The 21,829-nt window shown below is 41.6% G+C and overlaps 3 protein-coding genes across 3 annotated transcripts; 1 reads left to right on the top strand and 2 right to left on the bottom strand.

The window, feature by feature from the left end:
• Positions 1–204: 204 nt before the first annotated feature.
• Positions 205–21,539, bottom strand: LOC135071648 (ATP-dependent RNA helicase DHX8). The gene is made up of 14 exons (XM_063965411.1): positions 21,357–21,539; positions 20,305–21,161; positions 16,145–16,306; positions 15,853–15,957; positions 14,338–14,484; positions 9,777–10,289; positions 9,185–9,432; positions 7,689–8,355; positions 7,214–7,354; positions 6,510–6,662; positions 4,471–4,629; positions 3,347–3,513; positions 1,794–1,973; positions 205–459 (listed from the first exon to the last, which is right to left on the bottom strand). Exons 1-14 carry the CDS (start codon positions 21,448–21,450, stop codon positions 237–239), a joined length of 3,816 nt encoding a protein of 1,271 aa, XP_063821481.1. The 5' UTR covers positions 21,451–21,539; the 3' UTR covers positions 205–236.
• Positions 16,544–18,204, top strand: LOC135072202 (putative nuclease HARBI1). The gene is made up of 3 exons (XM_063966155.1): positions 16,544–17,015; positions 17,155–17,291; positions 17,387–18,204. Exons 1-3 carry the CDS (start codon positions 16,740–16,742, stop codon positions 18,027–18,029), a joined length of 1,056 nt encoding a protein of 351 aa, XP_063822225.1. The 5' UTR covers positions 16,544–16,739; the 3' UTR covers positions 18,030–18,204.
• On the bottom strand, positions 18,222–20,205 carry LOC135072203 (uncharacterized). The gene is made up of 7 exons (XM_063966156.1): positions 19,718–20,205; positions 19,429–19,623; positions 19,165–19,320; positions 18,949–19,081; positions 18,728–18,847; positions 18,487–18,629; positions 18,222–18,384 (listed from the first exon to the last, which is right to left on the bottom strand). Exons 1-7 carry the CDS (start codon positions 19,718–19,720, stop codon positions 18,268–18,270), a joined length of 867 nt encoding a protein of 288 aa, XP_063822226.1. The 5' UTR covers positions 19,721–20,205; the 3' UTR covers positions 18,222–18,267.
• Positions 21,540–21,829: the final 290 nt, after the last annotated feature.

Genomic DNA, 21,829 nt, shown 5'->3' with positions numbered 1-21,829 from the left:
CAGGTAGGAACATTCCATCGTGATTCCACCATGAGCCAAACCAGCAGCTGACCAATCTTATCGGTATGACACCCCACACACAGTGCTAGAGGCTTGCAAATAAAGACTCGTACGTACACTTGGTACTTGTCGTTTTTTCGATTTCTGTAATCGTAGGAGCATTGTACAATACACAGGTGGGATAAACAGAAACGAAACAAAATATATTATTCGGTAGAATTTATTTGCGTCCGTTCCTAATTCCTTCTCCTGCGGACGCGCGATATTCTCCAGGCGTTGGGCTCCTCGTACTTGTTGTAGAGCGGCTCGAGACGCTGGTTCTTCTTGAACTTGGACAGCTTGGTGGGGTCCGAGAACTTGAAGAAGGCGGGCGCGAACTCCACCAGCCACTTGGGGTCGATGGTGGTCACCTCGCGCATGTACTCCTTGGTGGTTTGCACCAGTTCGTGGTAGATTACCCTGCAATAAAATGAAGAGTTAGAAACCTTGTCTTTATAATAACCACCTAAGGAGCGAAATGTTAACTTAAAAAAAACTGAAAAAAGTGCGGACCTGTCTACAGATTGTAGTTTCTAAAACCTGGTCCGTGAGCACGTAGAATCCCGTCCAATGACCCCAAGCTACCCATCCTTATCGCTCGCGCGTAATTATATTGCTGTCGCGACTGTGTGACGCGCGCCCGCAGTGAGTGTGCGAGCGCGACAGCAACATAATTACGTGCGAGCGACAAGGATGGGCAGCTTGGGGTCATTGGACGGGATTCTACGTGCTCACGGACCAGGCTTTAAATAAAAAAAAAACCTTGTCTTTTGGAAGGTTTACATTTAGCCAGTCGACGTCACTGGGGATATAGGATTATACTCGACAGTGCCGCCAACCTGGTGATTGCAAATGCGCTAGTCCTCCTACCGCTTCAGCGCTCACCGATTGGCGCCATTGTCTTAGCCAAAAGCAAGGACCTCACTTGCCAGTGGCGCTAACTGGTGAGCGTAGTTAAGAACACCTTATGGCGGTTATCACACTGCGCCGCGCTCGGCCGCGGAGCGCGTGATTTCATATAAAAACAATCCCGCGCGCAGACACGTTGTCAGTGTGAAGTGCCGCGCGTGTTTTCTATACAAACTGAGGTACTTGCATACAATGATTAAATCTGTCGTCCCGCGTACCGCGGCGGAGCGCGGCGCAGTGTGATAACCGCCTAATTATGAGGATTCAGTCATGGATAAGTTACGCTTCAAGTTCAACCACACCAACGCGTGCAGATTGCCGGCGCGATCATAGGCCAATGACAGGTGATATATGACAGTCCACTATTGGCCTATGGTCGCGCCGTGATCGGGCCGGCGATGGCGATTTGCACGCGTTGGTGTGGTTGAAGCATTAAGCCGACATTTAAAGCTATAGAATGTCTGCTTCTATTGCCAAGGGGTCATCCATAAAGTACGTCACACGTAAAGAGGGGGGGAGGGTGTTGACAAAGTGTGACATGGTGTGACAAGGGGTGGGAGGGGTCCTAAATTTCGTGACATCACATTTCAATTGTTTCAAATATTTGATATAATGTTGATTTCATATAAAAAATACTTAATTTAAATAGAAATAAAACTAATTTCGGAACTGCTGTTAATTTAATAATTTTTCGATGTGAAATTGCAAAACATGTGACGTCACACTAGGGAGGGGGGGGTCTCAGAAATGTGACCACCTGTGACAAGGACGGAGGGGGGTTAAAAAAATCATGAAAATCGTGTGAAGTACTTTATGGATGGCCCCCAACGTCCCATTCTACTCACCACTCAGGCTGCCTATTGAACAGCGCGCTGGAGGGGTGTATGTAGACGACCTGGCTGTCGACCAGCGTGCGGTAGCCTTCCTGCGGGTCCTTTTTGGCCGCGTTCCGGAAGAAGCCCGAGCAGATCGTCTTCTGGATGCGCACCGTGTTCTTGCCCGCCGACACTACGTCTAGCTTGTGTCTGTGGAAAGAGGTAATATTTTTTAATTGGTGTTCAAATGAAACAAAAGAAAGGAGGTATGTTTACATTAGAATTTTACGAGATGGACTATTTACTGAGACTGCGAAACACCTTACAGAAGTTTCGGAATAACGGACTTGAATGTGGATTGGACCTGATATAAATAGTTGCAAAAGTTTCTTGGATCAGTCGGTTGGATCCAGCTCTCGAAAAAGGTTATGGGCACATCACAGTACTCAAGAAAATCGGCTGCAATCATTACTTCTATATTTTTTTTAATTTCAAATAAGGCATTGGGTAGAACGTCAGCAGCCTGTCAATCTTAATAGGTATACTAAGATTGTGGCCATAATACCCATCGTGCTTTTGGTTGCTAAAGTATTTTATTCTAAATGTAGCATGTAAAGCACACTTGTAAGGTATGTCCTATTCCTACTTGGCGAAGTAACAACAGTGACGTACGAGTACTTCTTCTTCTTTTTTGATGATGTTGGCAATACACGTCGAGGTCGACTTGATTTGTGCCATTTTCAAATATTTATGTGATACGAGTTACAAAATGAGATCAAGTAATGATATAATGAAGGATGATAGATGATACCCCTTCCCACCCTTTGAGTCACAGTAAAGTTATGGTGCTTTACTGAGACCTCCTATGGACAACTTGAGAGAACCAGAAGAATCACGATGCACTGTTTTGCTTCACTCGCCCACACTCATGCACGTTCACGAACACTTAAATTATACGAATTAATAGTCGCCAAAACACGAATTAGAGGAAATAAAACAAAACCGCTAACATGACGCTTCAGATTCCCGCCAAGAAGTCCGACGTACGAGCACAGAATAATAATAAGTACTACGTACAGAAGTTTTACTTCGCGAAGGTATTTAAAAAAATGTATGCTCAATGACATTAACAATATGGTGTAATTTAGCCTGTCTCAAGAGTCAAGCACCATTTTGTTGACAAACGTCAGTGATCGGCACTGCGCCGAAGCTATAGGGCTGACTTCGGTAAAATGATGTGACGTGAGGTGCCAAACTGCGGAAAATGGCGGAGGAAATACATGATTTAGCATGAATTATCATGAATAATATTAACTACTTATTTACCTCTCAGTGTCATGAGGCAACTTAAAAAAGTACATTCTGTGTTTTTATTATTATTTAGGCAGTTAAATACTGCACAGTATTTAGTACACCATTTTCTTTATTTTCTTCCATCATACACAATACGCGTGCGTGAGTCAATGTTCGCTCGTATGTGAGGCCTTGTCGAATAGTATCCTGTAGGTGGGCCATCGTGCGTGTTTTGTTTTCGATGTAAACTCGCGGAGATGGACAGGCCTGGTACGAGTAATTCAGCCTACCTGTCCATGATGCCGAGCAGCTGCTTGCGCACGTCCTGCGCGCGCTTGAGCGTGCGTATCTGCACGAAGTTCTCGTAGCACCAGGCGTTGGAGAACTTGTTGTTGCGCCAGCTGTTGTACACGGCCAGCAGCGTCAGGTGGTCGCCCTCGGGCTGGTTGAACTTCGCCTGCGGACACCACGAACGATTAGCAATTTTTTACGATAAAACAAAACACATACAAGTTTACTAAGCGACTACATGGTCTAAATGAGGGCTATCGTTTTTATACTTAACAGTTGGCACCCCTGGCGATTGACAGGACCTTACTCTACAGTGGCGCCATCTTAATGAGTGCAAATACGATAGTCCTCTTACCACTTTAGCGCTCATCAGTTGGCGCCACTGTCTTCGCTACTAGCAAGTGACAGGACCTTACTCTACAGTGGCGCTAACTGGTGAGCGCTAAAACGATAGCCCTCATTGGTTGCGCGTCAACGTGCGAACATTATTACGCACGAACTGAGAGCTTAGTGTGAGTTTACAACAAACGTATTCGATATCGACAGCGTAAAAAAATGACATTAAATGTATGACGGATTGTATGTACAGCGCCCCTAGCGGATACGTTCTTTTTAACGCACTCGATATCGAATACGTTTGATATAAACTCGCACTACGCCCCCTGATTCGAAATTATTATTGGACCGTTTACATGATCGCATATTCACTTTAAGCTGGTAGTTTGTCCGGATTACCATAGTTCTTTTGTCCGGATTCCCATAGTTCTTCCCACTAAGGTGAACGACGGAGCACTGGGGTTATTTTAGTGGATATGTCTCATCTTTTCTATAAAAGGAACCCTACATAACCTACTATCACCCGTATTCACAAACACTACTATGAGGTCTCACAGTGCGCGTGGACGCACAGGATCACACACGAACCAATCACAGAGCTCTATTCCACGCTGTGCGTTCGATTTGCTGCTTGACTTAAGCAAGCATCGTTTGTGAATACGGGCGTATGTCTCGCAGGGCAAGTATGCAATTACATGCATTTCTTTCGATTCAAATCCGAGTTGATCCGAGCCCACCTCAAAAATTATAAACTAATTCTAGCAAGAAGACTGTAGCTGGGCGTTACCTTCTTCTGGTCAGCGAGCGCCTGCTTGTCCTTGGGGCGGTAGAAGACGTTCTGCACGCTGAGCATGGACACGATGGTGAGGATCTCGTCGGAGCACTGCAGCGCCACCGACATGATCAGGATCTTGGACAGATTCGGCTCTAGCGGAAACTCGGCCATCTGGAAATATGGGCTCAGGTTATGTTTCATGTGCATTAGGCTGTGGCCTCCTATAAACGCCATAGGCTGCGTACAGCGTCATGTATGGCCGCGTGCTTATGCTTATGCTTAGTATAGAAATGTACTGTTGTGGTATCTTTCAGATGTTGACGTCGGCGTATGACGTCGACTGAAATGTTACGCCGCGTATAGCGTTTAACAGGAGACCGCAGCTTTATGTATGTAGGCCGTATTTAAAGCGTGCAGCTGCTTCAGCGTTGTGGAAATACGGTCTCATTCAGAGTGGAGGCGGGCGCGTGTTAACCAAAATGTTTAAAGACGCGAGTTGCGTTCACAGTGCTCCCACGCATCACGGGCACGAGCGCGGGAGTTTCTAATGGCTCGGTTCGCCCGTGTCGTGACATCTGATAAGGTGCAATGACTCTCGCAGCTCGTTCAGCACTGTCAACACGCAGAAAACGCCAAGACTCGAGTGCCCGCGCGCGCTAGTTGACTGAGACCTAAGGCTAAGAACTCATGGCGCGATTTTCACCCGCGCCCGCGGCGATTGCGGGCCCGCAGCTTTTGTAGAATGCAGATACGTATGTAAAAACTAATGCACAACTCACGACGCGGTTTTCGCCCACAGCGGGCGCGGTTGTAATCGGGTCCCGCTCGGCGGGCGACCATTTTGTACCAGTGACTTAGCACGCGGCGCGATTTAGAATAACCGCGCAAATAGCAGCTCCCGTGAGTTTTGAAATAAAACCGCAATTCCAGAACCGAAAAGGAGCATAACAACACCGAAAAATGTAATTATTTCCGCTCTCCCATACAAAGCCGACCACTGTGCGCCGTGAGTTCTTAGCCTAAGACGTAAGTGTTTTTGAATTTGATGTTGACTCACCCGGCGGCCCAGCCTGGTGAGCAGCCCCTCGGAGTCGAGCGCGGACAGCGAGTGCAGCTGCTCCAGCGCCATGATGGGCGACTCCACCGGCGGCGCGTCGGAGTGGAAATGAGGCCTTATTGCCCCGCGCCCGGCGCGTGTTGAAATGAGGCCTTATTCCGCCCCGCGCCCGGCGCGTGTTGAAATGAGGCCTTATTCCGCCCCGCGCCCGGCGCGTGTTAACCAAAATGTATGTAGACGCGAGTTGCGTCCACAATGCTCCCGCGCGTCGCGCGTCTTTATGTCACGTGCGCGGGCGCGGGTGTTGGTGCGAATAGGGTTGCCAGGTGTCATGTTTGGCTTTTTAGGGCCTTGTCCGGCCAAAAATTCTCTTGGCAAAAAAAGGCGTGTCCGGCTTTTAGAGTCAAATGTCCGGCCAAATTAAGCGTCGAATCCGGCTTTTGTGTTTTTGGACCTGGCAACCCTAGGTGCGGGTGTTTTAATGGCTGGGTCCGCCCGTGATATAGCGTCTAACGGCGCGCAATGACACTCGTAGCCCGTTCAGCACTGTCAACACGCAGAAGACGAAAAGACTCGAGTGGCCGCGCGCGCTAGTTGACTGAGAGAGACCTAAGGCTAAGAACTCATGGCGCGATTTTTACCCGCCCCGCGGCGATTGCGGGCCCGCAGCTTCTGTAGAATGCAGATACGTATGTAAAAACTAATGCGCAACTCACGACGCGGTTTTCGCCCGCAGCGGGCGCGGTTGTAATCGGGTCCCGCTCGGCGGGCGACCATTTTGTACCAGTGACTTAGCACGCGGCGCGATTTAGAATAACCGCGCAAATAACAGCTCCCGTGAGTTTTGAAATAAAACCGCAATTCCACAACCGAAAAGGAGCATGACAACACCGAAAAATGAAATTATTTCCGCTCTCCCATACAAAGCCGACCACTGTGCGCTGTGAGTTCTTAGCCTAAGACGTAAGTGTATTTGAATTTGATGTTGACTCACCCGGCGGCCGAGCCTGGTGAGCAGCCCCTCGGAGTCGAGCGCGGACAGCGAGTGCAGCTGCTCCAGCGCCATGATGAGCGACTCCACCGGCGGCGCGTCCATGAAGTCGAAGTGCAGCAGGTCGTTGATGCCCATGGTCTTCAGCTGCAGCACCTGTTCGATGGTTATGAATTTTATTAAATGCTTTTGGCTACAAAAAAATATTAATTGTAAAGCCTGGTCCGTGAGCACGTAGAATTTTGTCCAATGACCCCAAGCTACCTTTATCGCTCGCGCGTAATTATGTTGCTATCGCGCTCGCACACTCAGTGCGGGCGCGCGTCGCACAGTCGCGACAGCAATATAATTACGCGCGAGCGATAAGGATGGGTAGCTTGGGGTCATTGGACAAAATTCTACGTGCTCGGCGATCAGACTATAGACACAGCTCATATCTTTCCTCTCGTCTAATCTCCGCTCCGCATTAATGGAAAGTAAAGCCCGGTCCGTGAGCACGTAGAATTTTGTCCAATGACCCCTAGCTACCCATCCTTATTGCTCGCGCGTAATTATATTGCTGTCGCGACTGTGCGACGCGCGCCCGCAGTGAGTGTGCGAGCGCGATAGCAACATAATTACGCGCGAGCGATAAGGATGGGTAGCTTGGGGTCATTGGACAAAATTCTACGTGCTCACGGACCGGGCTTTAGACGTGTTATACGCACGGTGGTGGCGAGGTTGGTGCGCTGTATCTCGGGCACGGGCGTGGGCAGCATCTCGTCGCGGTAGGCGCGCTCGGTGTACAGACGGTAGCACTTGCCCGGGCCCGTGCGGCCTGCGCGTCCCGCCCGCTGTTTCGCCGCCGCCTGGGAAACGGGAAACATTGTTTTAATACAAACGTTGGTATTCCTTCAGATACGGTTATAGCTTAATTGACGACCGAAGTACAAGAGTTACTAAAACTCGATCAGGTTTCAAGTCTATGAAGAAAAAAAGGTTTTTTGAAGTAGATCTCAAATAACACATTTCAGAGAGTTCGTTTGAGAAAGCAAATGAATGGATAACATTACATGCCAGTATCAATTTGGCATCGTTCATAGTTCAATTCACAACGGTTTTTGCAAAATTACAAAGAATGAGATATTACTCGAGATACACAATGATTTGGATTAAACGGTAAATATTTAACTATGATCTTACCTGGGAAATTGGAGTAACAACCAGCGAATCCATTCCAGTCTTCGAATTGTACACCTTCTGCTTCACAAATCCTGGATCCACCACGTAATAAATTCCATCAATTGTCAGCGACGTTTCAGCGATATTCGTCGCAATGACCACCTTTCGGGAACCAGGCGGAGCGGGTTCGAAAATACGCGTTTGCATTTCCGACGGCAGCGCGGAATATACTGGCAGGATGATCAGCTCTGGTACATCAGGACCTAACGACTTCATTCTTTCGTATAGAATCTCGCAAGCCGTATCAATTTCTTCCTGTCCAGTTAAAAAGAGAAGAATATCTCCTGGCGGTTCGCGCAGATGTATTTGCATGACAGTAATGAGTGATGCATCCAGATAATCCGTTTCTGGTTCCTTAGTATACAAGACCTCAACAGGGAATGTTCTTCCTGGGATGGTGAATATGGGTGCTTCGAAGAAATACTGCGAGAATTTGACGGCGTCTAACGTGGCGGAGGTGACGATCAGCTTGAGCTCGGGACGCGAACGCACGGCCGTCTTGAGCAGGCCGAACAGCACGTCGGTGTGGATGGTACGCTCGTGAGCTTCGTCCAGCATGATGACGCTGTAGGCGCGTAGCTCCAGGTCCACCAGGCACTCGCGGAGCAACATGCCGTCTGTCATGTACCTGGAGAGATAAGGAATTATTACTATTTTATCGTAAAGATAGCAGGGAAGCGCTGGATTCAGGCCGCTACCAATCGATCAACGTGGAAAGCATTAGGGGAGGCCTATGTTCAGCAGTGAACGTCCTATGGCTGAAATGATGATGATGATGATGATGATGACTATTTTTCTTATGATAAAGGTGGCCAGCTTTTTCTTTTTTATGATCAGGGTGACCAGCGCAAACGGCATTTCCTATCGGAGGCCAAAACACGTTTTGGGTCGCTGAGCTATGAAAGTAAGTAAAGTGACCATCACCATGAAACAATAAAAAATGTTCACACAGATGCCAGAAGGTCGTGAAGATTTTGACTAGCGTGCGTCCTACCAATGATGAAATGTGGAGGCCAGCGCCGTATGTGATAGTAAAGCTAGCCCACTCGGGCTTATAATATACGTTACTCTGCGACCTATACTAACGTCGATGTTTGGGTTTATGACAGTGGGTCAACAGTTTGTCAGGCCATCTTTCGTAAAACGTAATGTAAGATGTTCTCCAAGTATCTACTCGATGAACCGACGATCGTAAGCTGTCATTGTGGCTTAATGGAAAAAAGGACGTTAGCAGTGAAATGGATGAGTGTAGGTTGAAATAAATGGTGACAAAGATTTTATATGTTTCCAATTATTTATATGCTATGTATACTACCTACTCACTTGATGACAGTCTCGGGGCTGGTGCAGTCCTCGAAGCGGATGGTGTAGCCGACCTCCTGGCCGAGGCAGCCGAACTCTTCGGCCACGCGCTTGGCAACACATGGCGGCCACTCCTGTTCCTGCTGAGCACTCACTTGATGACAGTCTCGGGGCTGGTGCAGTCCTCGAAGCGGATGGTGTAGCCGACCTCCTGGCCGAGCCGGCAGCCGAACTCTTCGGCTACGCGCTTGGCAACCGACATGGCGGCAACGCGGCGAGGCTGCGTGCACGCCACTTTCCCGCGCGCTGTGAGCCCACACTCCGCGAGGTACTGCGTGATTTGAGTTGTCTTTCCCGAGCCCGTCTCGCCGATGACGATCAGGATCTGGTTGTCTGCTACGGCCTGATAATAAATAGTTCGATTAGTTTGGAGGTTCACGTATCTATCGCGGTATACGCGAGAAAACATAGCACTTTCATATAAACTTCCAACCCCCGTTTTATCGCCTTAGGGGTTGAATTTTGCAAAATCCCATCTTAGTGAGCACCTACGTTTTAAAAGGAATACCCTTGCAATTCTAACTGCTAGCACTTGTAGTTTCTGAGATTTAGTGATGAGTGAGTGAGTCAGTCAGTCAATCAAATCAACCAGTGACCTTTCGTTTTTATAGATATAGATTTTGCTAAATTGCGCAGCATATCAGAAAATCATAATATATAGAATATTATTTATGCAAATCAATTTACCTTTGTGAGTTCATCCCTCAACTTGTAGATAGGCAGCGACTGCCTCTGCTCCAACAGCGAGAGATTCGTCTTCTTGCCAAAAGACGACTTTTTGCCACCAATCACGTGCTTCTTCCACTCGGGCAAGTCTTGAGGCGTGATTCCAGTCCCTCTCATATTGGCCGCTAACGCCCTACCATCAGCTTCGGGAAGCGGATCGATCCAGTTCTTATTCAACCCAGTCGGCAGACTCTCCATCTCTTGCTCCCTCTGAATCATCTTCTGCTCTCTTCTCTCTTTCGCCAACGCCGACTGCATCATGGCCGCTTGGGCCAGAGACCCATCAGGGTTCTTTACGATCCTGACAGGGGATAATTCGTGTAAAGCGCGACCGTGGCCTTGCAAGAAGGGTGGCTCGTCCTCAACTAATTCGATCTCGATGTCAGCCTCGCCGTCTTCGTCTTTGGGGAGGAGGCCGGTCTCCTCGTCGAAATCTGGCAACTCGCTCTTGTCTATGACTCCCGATGATATCATCTGTGGAGTAACAATAAAGATTAAGTAACAAAATTCTATTTTTTTTCTGAAATGCTATCTGTGATCAGACGAAAGACTATCCAGATTGCTTGAAGTTACTAAGGAAGAGTAAAAGAACAATCAAAATGCATCTTGTTTGAATTACATTAGTTCACCATTGAAATAGTCGTCGAAGTTCGAAAGCTTTTATAAATGTTGGCTATCACGTAAGCAAATCGCGTTCCTCTCGTAGGGTTTTCGTAAGTTGACCTGTATCTGCAAGTAAACTGATAGAAACTGTGGGACTTGAAGTAAATGACTCTATGACATTGGTTCCCAAAGTGGCGGGCGGGCCTCCCCTGGGGAGGCGCAAAGACCTTTAAGGCGATTAGTGTCCTCAATCCGCGCCAAATGGGCATTTTGTAAAGCCTACTCCTCTTTTACTGCTGGACAGAAATAGTTGAAAAAAATATATGTTATACAACAGTTCAAGGACTACATTTGTGACGTTTGAATTTTCGCTACGTCTCTTTGTTTTGGATTAAAAAAATAAATACGGGACATCGATTTTTTACTTAAATTCCCTACTCCTCCAAAACGGCTATGTTAATTTAAAAGATTTTTGCACGAATAGATTGGGAATTCTTTAATCTTTAAATGACACGTTGCGTTTTTCAATCGAACATTACTTTCATTCATAAATTTTACTTTTGATAAATTCCGAACGTTTTGCTGTTGAGGGGGCCTTCGCGGGGTGCGGGCGGCAGTCGGCCGCTGGCCTTCAGACGGGGAGGTTGTGTCACTCGCTACAAACTGACATTAGCGATCAAAATGAATTTTTTCTTTGGCTAAGTTGCACCACCTGACGTGACCTAACTTTGACCGTAGCTTTGGCGATAACCGGTGTTTTTTGTATGGAGTTAGACAGACTTTTGACGCTTGTCAAAGTTGAAGTAAGATGGTGCAACCCAACTTTTGTTCGACAATAGATTTTATGTCAGAATTGTTCATAGAGTACGTGCAGTCAGACAATACAATTGAATTATGACGCGCTCAGACGCTATTTTCTACCTGAATAGAATCTATTAGTGTAAAAAAACTATAGTTGACTCCAAAACAACTGCACTAGATAAATACAAGTAGAAAAATTATTACGTTATTTATTTACTAGGCCTTTGCAATCAGTATCCAAATTAGGAGCTAGTCAGAATCTGTAACTTAATCGATTTACGTGAAGAAAACAATTTATGTTTTTCATACTTATTAGAATTAGATTTTAAATATGTTTCTTCGCGAAAATACCACAATTAAAAATAACACCTGTAACGCCCCTGGGTCTGCGGGTGTCTATGGGTGACGGTAATCATTTACCAACAGGTGATCCGTTTGCTCGTTTGCCTCCTGTCACATTAAAAAAATTAAGATAAAGTGGTATTGAATTGTTCTATAGAGCTTATTAAAAATTTGGATACTGATTACAAAATTAGCCATTTTCGGAGTCGGTGTCGGTGTCCTACCTTTTGGTGACTCGTTTTGGAGTTGGTTTTAATTTTTAGTGAAATTAATCTATTTCATGCCTTTAGTAGACTATAGGTACCCAGTAGACCTTGTTGTTGCCACTGAAGGTGCATAGGTACTCAGTACATTGATACCATATTTTTCATGTTAAGTGCAAATAAACTTCCCTAAATTACCAAACCATGAAACGTACCTATATTATTAAAAAGTTTCGCAGATAAAAACTAAAATCCTCTTATAAGGTGATGAATTTTAGGAGCATGTCATGAAACCAAAATTATTAGCATAAAAGAGCTTGTTTTAAAAAAAACCTTTTTATTTATGATGGGGAATTTACTGCGGCGTAGTAGTAGAGATTTTCCGTTTGTAGATCGTAATAATTTCGAAGAATAGGGATGTTTCGTGGATAAAGCAAGAAAGTAGCAAGAGTTTGAATAAGACCGTCGGTGAACTTACCAAAAAAAAAACTCTAAATGTATTTTTCACTTTTTTAAACTTATGAAAATTTAAAGAGATGAAGCGCACCAAAGTTCAGAAGATGAGGCACATGACGTCAAGGCATGCTTAAAAATGTGGCGATTTGTGTCTCACGCGGAATTTCATCGCATCATTATCTTCGTAATTAATTGTTTAATTGAAAAATAAAAATATCCTGTGTCCAATATTTTTTGATAATGTAAAATTGACGGACCAAAAGTCTTTTTTAAAGAAACTAGCCTATTCCTATGGCCACATTCCAGCTCCATCATCAGACCCTGCAGTTTCCCTTAGAGAATTGAAGACTCATGATTTTCAAAGTAGCGTACCTACTTACATAACATTAGGTACTTGCTTATACAGGGTGTCCCAAAAACAATGGATAACCCTTCAACCATCGATAGGCCTCGCCATGGTCTCCCTAACGTCCAATTTTGACCCCAGTAAAAATATCACCGTTTTCAAGATTTTTAAGTTTTTGTGCATTTTTAGAAAATTGTAATGAAATTATTTAGGTATAATAATAAATAAATACAAATCAAACGAGCCTAAATTCGATGGAATAATATCGTTTATTCCCGGAGTTGCTATGGGGCCCCTGGCATTCCAGCTCTACCATCAGATCAGCTCCATGTCATCACAATATTGCATTGTCACCCGAATCACATGTATATCCGAAATTTGAACTCAATCAATTGATGAAGGATTTCTAATAAAAAGACAAATACATTTTCAGTTTATTCTTCATAAGTGATAGACAAAAGCAGAAACATTTGCTTTTTTAGGCCATAGACAATACTAGGTAGGTACTAATGCGTTCCAATAGGGATGATGACTGGGTAATGAAATCGAAATTCTATTTAGTCCGTCAGACAGATAATTAGAAAATATTAGACTCATATTTTTTAATTTTTTCCATAATCGAATAATTACAGTATTATATTGAGTTGAAATGTCGCGTGACGTCACATTTGAGTAAAAATTCTACTCAAGCGTGGCGTATCGCGCCATTTCAACTCGATGTAGCACTGTTATTATTTAATTATGAAAGAAAATAAAAAATATGAGTCTAATATTTTCTAATTATCTGTCTGGCGGACAAATAATTGAAATTTTGTCATCTAGCCTAGTTGTCGTCAGGAAGTTGGTCTAACTAATTCAGCTTGCAACTAATTCAGCTTGCAAGATTCCACCCGAACAAACATTTATGTAATTACCTACATACATCATAAATTGCAAGCTAAATAAAAGCTTGTAATAAAGTCGGGTTTGTTCAAATTTCGAGAACGACTGAACCGACAAAAGCATTAGAAAATTTACGAAAAATAAAATAAAATTTTATCCCGTACAAAATGTTCATATTGTTCATGGATTTTGTTATTTTTATTAAATACCTTTACGCCTGAGTTAAATGACACCGACATCAAGGTTCATCAATTTAAGTTTAAAATAATAGGCAGTAATGTATGAAGAAAGAGCTTCTATTCTGTATCTACCTATGCCCGTGTATTTTTGATCGGTGTCAAATCGGAGTTTTTGGTGCGGGGTACGCGGGTGTTGCTCGCGGCGTGAAGGTCAAACGCCCAAGGTCATTGAGGACTCTAATCGCCTTAAAAGGGGCGCGGGCCATCTGTATAAAACCTGCGACCGCTGAGAAAATGCATTCCAGACTGCTCGATACGACCAATAAATCTTGACTGGAGGAAGGGCGCGGAATTTTTGTATGGTCGAAAGGGGGTGCGTCTCAAATAAGTTTGGGAACCAATGCTCTATGTTTTTTTTTATTTTTTTATTTATTGTCTCATAAAAGTTACATCGATTTTACTTAATACTAATCTGCCAAACTGCTTAACAGTTTGTCGGCAGTCGTTCTCGTGCTAACTGTTATAAGTGTAACTTATTGTACATATTAACTAAGTAATAACACACACATGCAAAATTGGTTCCTACAGTCGCCGGCACATCAGACCAGACACTTCCAGTGTCTAGCCTGGTGCGCCGGTCGCCTGCACTTACTTTTTAAAAACTAATATAACATAATAATGTATCGAATAGTGTAATGTAGTGCACTGACCTGCTTGATCTCCCATCGCTCGGGGCTGGAGATCCTGGTGACGCGCTTGCGGCTGGAGTCCTCGTCAGGCTCGAGCGCGCCCTGCAGCCCCGCCAGTACAGTCGCCGCGGGCGCCGGTCGGTCCGGGTTGCGCCCCTCACGTTCTGCCTGCGCAAACGTAATCCAAGAAAACATTGTACAACCACGACATAAAAACTGAATTACCTAAAAAATATACGAACCGCACACATATACTACACGTAGAAAAAGTTATACCCTTTGTACACCATCTCCGAATTTTAATACAACTCTGAGCAACTGAGTGGTTAGTTAGAATGTAGAATGAGATCGAAGAAGTTGACGACTGATACCTTAGACTAATTTAAAAGCAGACTTGACCAATAGAACCCATAAAAATAAAAATAAATGCAAGGATGATGGGCTGGATGGATGCATTGAATGCAGACATCTAACAGTTATCTCACTTAGCTGCCTGCCTGTGCGAAAATTTAAGCAGTTAAGTTGCATAAAATGTTAGTATTGAATAAAGATATAGAATTGATTTACTCTTTCATAAGAAATGTATGTTTTTTTATAAAAAGAAAATTATATTAGTGAGGCGACAAAACTGAAAAGTGGATTGTGTTTGATGAAGGACAATTGCCAATGTGTTTCCTTGATTTAGTGGAGAAATTATTAAGATTGGGCTTACCAGGGCGTTGTTCGGGAGATGCCACATAGCCTCGAATACATACAGTTCAAACAGTTACCCAGAGCTTGGCCCAGATAGGCTCCTAACGTCCTGCTGTAATGGCCATACCAACAACTCCACCGCCACTTACGCAATGAAGTCCAATATTTAGGTAAATAAATTACTAAAAAAAATGCTCTGATGAAAAATTAATAAATATCAAGCTTGTACGATATTTCTGACGACCAATACCGCGGTTCCACGATATGAGAGGAAAACAACATTCAACAACTACACAAGTGCCAGTGTTGAGACTTTAGAAAATGTTGCTATTCGAAAGTATTGATGACAGTATAGACTGATATTATAAAATTAATCCTTCAAGCTCCGTGAATCTAGACATAATAGATAATCAATTGTTACGCGGCAGCCGGCTACCGCTTAGGGCTGAAAGGTTAAATGAAAAACGCAAATTTAAAAGAGGGGCTCTTGCGTTTTTTCAAAGCATGCAAGTCTTTTCCCAGAGGCGCGAGAGCTGAGATACAACTAGTAAATAAACTAAGGCACGCGTGAGCTGGTTGGAACTGGCTGTGAGTCGCGTTAGTGTAAAATACACAGAAAAAATGCTAATCAAAAGAGCTCAAATGTGTGGACATAAATGCATGGCATCACATTACATTATTAAGGTCCATGTTAAAGAAATAAGCTCAAAACATGATTCAATCACAAGCACAGATTGAGGCTTTTGATTGGTGAATATAATTTAGGGACAGAATCTATGAGATTGAATCATGTTTAGTCCTAATTACAATAAACCAGACTATGAAACCCTGAGCAATTCTTACCTCCAAATGGGCATGTGATGTAGGGTTGAGATCTTTTCCAGTTTCTTGGCAAACATCCTTCATAGTCAGAGAGACCTTTTGTCCAGTCATTGACAAAACTTTAATCTGAAACAAAAATTACAATGTACTGTATGTTTTAAAATGTAAAAGAACAGATTTTATTTTTATAATACAACCTTAGACTTGGTAATGATCTTAGTTAGTGATGTATCAATAGTGATGCTCTTGGTAGTTGAAAAAGTTAATCTTTGACTAACATAACAATTTAATGTTATATTTAAGTGTATAATACCTTGACTTTGTCACCCCTATTGACTACGTCTGAGACATTAGTGACCCGGCCCTCGGAGCGCAGCTGTGATATGTGCACAAGCCCCTCCCACCTCTTCCTCACCCCCTCTATTTGGACAAAACAGCCAAACGGAACTATGTTCGCCACTCGCCCATTGTAAATCTGGAAGATAAACATTTTGTGTTAAGACAAACTTATTTGCTACAGTAATTAAAATTATCAAGTAGGTACTCATTAAGTGTGAAGTTTTTTCTCCTACAATGTATAGATAGCATCTTATGAGCATTCATTGGAGTCAAATTAAACTATCTTCTAATGTTATTTTAATGACCATTTGATAATCATGATTAACAGCCGCACTCAGAGTCGTTTAATGGTTACTTAAGTCGTTCCTTAGTATAGATTTAAAAAAGTTCACTCTCAGAGTCAGTTAACGGAGCATTAGCATCCTTTAATGATCATTAAATTTAAGTAGAGCCAAACCTTTACTTAACTTAGTTAATGGTTGATTTTGACATTTACGTTTTGAGGTTATTTTGATATTTTGACCAGATAATTATTGAGAATCAGTCGCATCGTGTTTAATTAAGCAAAAATGTCTGATCTGAGTGACTTTGTTGAGTTTGTGGAATACGCTAGAAGGTTTAGAGAAGTGGGACCGAGGCGATATTTACGCGATTATTCTGATCCCTTTACAAAATATTCAGTTCAAGAATTCCATGCACGATATAGATTTACACCTGAATCTGTAAAAAGTGTTTTATTACCTATGTTGGATGGCCTAAGGAAACCAACAAAAAGAGGACTACCATTTGCCCCGGAAATTATGTTACTGCTGACATTACGCTACTTCGCTACAGGCAGTTTTCAGGTTAGTGTTGAAAAGATTGAATTGTATATTTTAAATATGAATTGCATTATTTTTAGTTTGTGAGCATTGTAGGTACCTAGGATTATTTCAATGTTTGTAGTAAGGTGTTATTTTTTAAATGGATGTCTCTTTTTTTCAGAAATTAGATGGAGATGTTATGAATATTTGTCAACAGTCGGTTTCACGTATCATTGCTCAAGTATCTACATTGATAGCTAGCAAAATGAAAGATTTTGTTAAATGTCCCTCAACTGCTGAAGAAATGAACTCTGTGAAGTAAGACTATTTTATAATGACAAAAATAAAAATATATTACTGGGTACTACCTAGTTACTGAGTTTCATGACTTATAATAATTGTTTTTGTTGCAGGAAATCTTTCTACGAAATAGCTCATTTTCCTGGAGTCATTGCTTGTATAGACTGTACCCATATTAAAATAAGAAGCCCTGGAGGCATGACTTCAGAAGTGTACAGAAATAGAAAAGGGTATTTCTCTATTAATGTTCAGGCTGTCACAGGGCCAAACTTAGAATTTTACGATTTAGTAGCCCGTTGGCCTGGCAGTAGTCATGACAGTTTCATTTATAATAGCAGTGCTATTAAGCAAAAACTTGTTACTGGGCAATTGCAAGGGATAATTTTAGGGGACAGTGGGTATGCAGTTAGTAATGTGCTGCTAACACCATTTTTATCACCCAATTCTATTCCCCAAGAGAATTATAACAGAAGCCAAATTAAAACGAGAAACACTGTGGAGAGATGCTTTGGCGTTTGGAAAAGAAGATTTCCTTGTCTCCAGGTCGGAATGGGCATTAAATTGGATACAGTTGTGGCTGTCATATGTGCATGTGCAACACTGCACAATATAGCATTATTGGTAAATGACTTGGTGCCATCGAACTGGGATGACATTGATATTTATAATGACATTGTGGATGTACCAGTTACCGAAAACCCAAACAGCAATGGCTTTACATTAAGACAATCTTTGGTTGAAAGGTTTTTTTCTTAATATATTATGTATAGATATATATTAATCTTTTTATGTCATCCCAGATCGAATCTTTATGCCGAAGCATCTCTCCAGTGTTTCTCATTATAATTATCTTGGGGAATAGAATTGCAGCATTACTACGTGCATACTACCTACATAATTTTCATCTACACAAATGCATTAATGTTTTTATAAATAAAAATCCGAAAATCAAACAAATATTTTTATTTTTAACTACCATTTTACTTCTTTGTTTTTAACCACCATTTGACTTCTTAATTTCTTCTAACTCAATTTTCGCTTTCTCTAATAATGTCTTCTGTCTTTGTTGTTCTAATAACGCTGTTGCTTTTTTAATTTCCTCTACTTCTAACTGTAAAGAGAAACATAATAATATACATTGTGTTGTACTTTATTTTAATTACTTGATAAAAAATCACTAGATTCATGATTTCATGATTGAAACATAATGTACCTGGGTTTTCAATATTTGCATTTCCATTCTTTTTTTATTTTCTAAATGTTTAATTCGTATCACAGCCTCTCGACGAATGTAGTCTGTGGGTTTCCGAACTTGATCAGCAGTCTTGGTCTTTGCTGCTAAATAAGGTTTACCATCTGAAAGAGTTTAAGCAAGCATAAAGTTATTAGATATCATTCTAATTTTTTAAATAATTTGTATTATTGGATAAATAGTAGGTAAGTATACTTAATACCTGTAACTTGCAAATCTTCGACTTCAAAGTGGTTATTGTCAAAGATTTTGCCGTCTTCCTGCTCTTCAAAACTCAATATATTTACTTCGGAATCTTTTAAGTTCTCTGTTTCCAATATATCTAAAAACAAACTTACATTAACAATCTTATCAGCATAACATAAAAATAAGGATGAACAAAACATTGTCATCATCCATAAAATAGTACAAGAGCAAAAGTACCTCTGGTGTCAATCGATACAGAAATGTTAGGTTTGTCTAACAAGTCCTGTTGTTGACTATTGCTGATTGTATCCAGTATGGTTCCGTCACTATCAAACGGGTTATTCAACTCACAAATTATAATAGGTGCAGCCTGAAAAATAAAAACAGTTGAGGTAGGGAGTACTTGATAGTTTTTGAAACATTTATATAGAGAAAATACATAATGATACGCACCTCTTCAACCATGGTTATTATGGCTTCATTGTGTGGCGGTGGAGGTGCTGATGGTCCGCCTCCAGTTCTTAATAAGTTTCCTCGTTCAGTTGCGCGAGCTTTACGTGTGTAGGCTTTCATGTTATCCCATGCTCTCTTCAAAGTAATAGTCTCACGCTGAAATAGTATAACAATATTTATAAATATTTTGGAATGAGTAAATTTAATAAATAAAACAGAATAAATTTCATTAAAAAAAATTAAAAAGTAGGTAAGCTATACCACCTTGTGTACATTGGCGTTGCTATTAAACTCTCGTGTTATTAAATCCCACGCTGCTTGTTTTTTGGAGACAGACTTTCCATCCGTTAATTTGGACTCCACGATTGGCGTCTTTTTAATTAATTGTGCCAATAGAGCCTTTTCATCGGCAGTGAAATTGCACATTCTTTTGCGTGGTGTTTTTGATTGATTATTATCCTAAATTAAAACAGTAGTTTTATATGAATGCAAGTTTAACATACAACAAATTGAATGCCACACACTTTAAAGTATTATATAAATGCCTACTTACCATGATATTTTTAGGTTTAGGATATATTTACGTTGAAAATATAATAATCTCTTCCGGAGAAACAACAAAACAGAAATCACAAACAAACCTTGTTTAATATTATGACATTGACAGCAGTGAGTGTTCCCATAGAAAAAAAAAGCCCAAGTTGCTCTATTTAATTTTAATTTAAATAGCTATTTCGCTTTGTAAATCAATAAAAACTAACAGTAAAAGAACTGACTATCAATCATATTACTATAAATAATGATTTTACATATTTTAAATCCACTTTTTCACTAGTAAATACCAATATTTTTTAAGCGTGGCTACACCAATGCTTTATCGAAACGCAGTCGATAGGGATGGTCCGCCCTACGGTTACTTAAATCTGTCATTAGCAAATGAACCCTTAAGTTTTGTTTCTGGGATGAACCGTCAATTAAGAAATTTAATGATAATTAGTTAAGTACTCATTAGGACTAATTTAATGAACCTTTCTGAGTGCGGCTGTAAGTCAACCACTACCTAATAAAACTACTTATATGCATGATGTACTCTGCATATACTTGACAAAAAGAAACTGGATTTATTAATTTAAAAATTACCTTGCCAGGTTCTGGGTCATCACTTATTTCAACCTCAGGACTCCTCTTTCTAGGTTTCTTCCCTTGATCCCCATATCTACCCCTGTCTTCCCTATCCCTTGAATGAGACCTCTTCCCTCTGGACCTAGACCTCCTGTGTCTGTCCCTTGACCTGGACCTCCTATGCCTGTCCTTGGACCTCGACCTCTGCCTGTCCTTAGATCTGGACCTGTGCCTGTTTCTCGACCTGGACCTGTGCCTATCTCTGGATCGAGATCTGTGACGTTGTCTGCTCCGCGACCTCCGCTTCCTGTCCCTATCTCTGCTTCTGCTCCGGCGGTCTCTACTACGACTTCTCTTGTCTTTACTTCTACTGCGTCTACTTCTATCTCTTGATTTTTCTCTTTTTTTAACCCTACTATCCTTTGTCTCTTTTGTATCACTTGACTCCGATTTCTTTTTGTCTTCTGATTTTGATTCTACTTTTGGTCCAGAGTAAGAAGGAGCCAAAGCTTCTAGTTCAGCCATCGCCTGGTCAATTACGTTATCACTCTTAGGTTTAGTTTCATCCTTGAATATGTCTTTAGATGTTATCCTCTTATTTTTCTTCTCATCCTCACTTTCTTCATCATCAGAAGAGAAAACAGGAGGTTTTTCATTAGGAATCGCGAGCCCAGGAAATTTCGTAGCTAAAGGATTGTGCTTGCTTGATTCTGTTTCCGTTTTTTGTGCATCAGTCTTGGCAGGTTTCATGTGCTGTATAATTCGAAGCAAGTTTGTCATGAAAGAATCTGAAAACTCTGCTCCATTTTCAATAAGAACTTTCTTGAATCCATCAAATGTAGGATTTTTGTCTGCTAGATCAATAATGAATTCAGCTGAAAAAAATAAAATGGTATTAAAATAAATTTATAAAATAAGGAAGAAATTGAGATATTTTGAATAGGATAATTGGTCTATTTAAGCTAGCAATATTAAATAGTAATTATTTATTGATATTTGCATAGGATAAAAACGTTTTAGGGTATTATTGAGCAATAATAGTGTACGATTTCACATGTAAAAATTCTTACCTAAATCTTTGTCATTTAGCCCTAAATGGTTATCTAACTCCGTGCATATTTTAGATACCAAAGAAAGATGTTCTAATTTTGCAACTTCATCCATTTTTATGGATTTATCTAATTAAAATGCTGTAAAAACACACATTTAGTCGATCAACAACATTTTTATAATGTCAAGCTGTCAATGTCAAGTTTGACGTTTTCGCACATAATCTGTAGTCATTTTTTTTAAAAGTATCTCAAGGAAAATCGTAACTTCATTCCATTATTATTCTCTGTCTACGATTCCATTGCATTGGAGATATAACTTTTATAGGTCGTGCAGCAAGAGTTGAGGCAATCAATATTACATTTGCTTGTCGCACTGTGACAACTTGCACTGCCAGCCAATTTAATCCTCCTTTAATAAAGATGTTCGCTTCACCCTCACCATTGCTTCACCTCAACTTTCGTTGGGCGACCTTTACAAGTTTTGAGACTAC

This window comes from Ostrinia nubilalis, chromosome 5 (genome assembly GCF_963855985.1).
Source record: "Ostrinia nubilalis chromosome 5, ilOstNubi1.1, whole genome shotgun sequence".
Taxonomy (NCBI): domain Eukaryota; kingdom Metazoa; phylum Arthropoda; class Insecta; order Lepidoptera; family Crambidae; genus Ostrinia; species Ostrinia nubilalis.
Note: the sequence above shows the minus strand (reverse complement) of the source record. Positions and strands in the feature narration are given on the sequence as shown.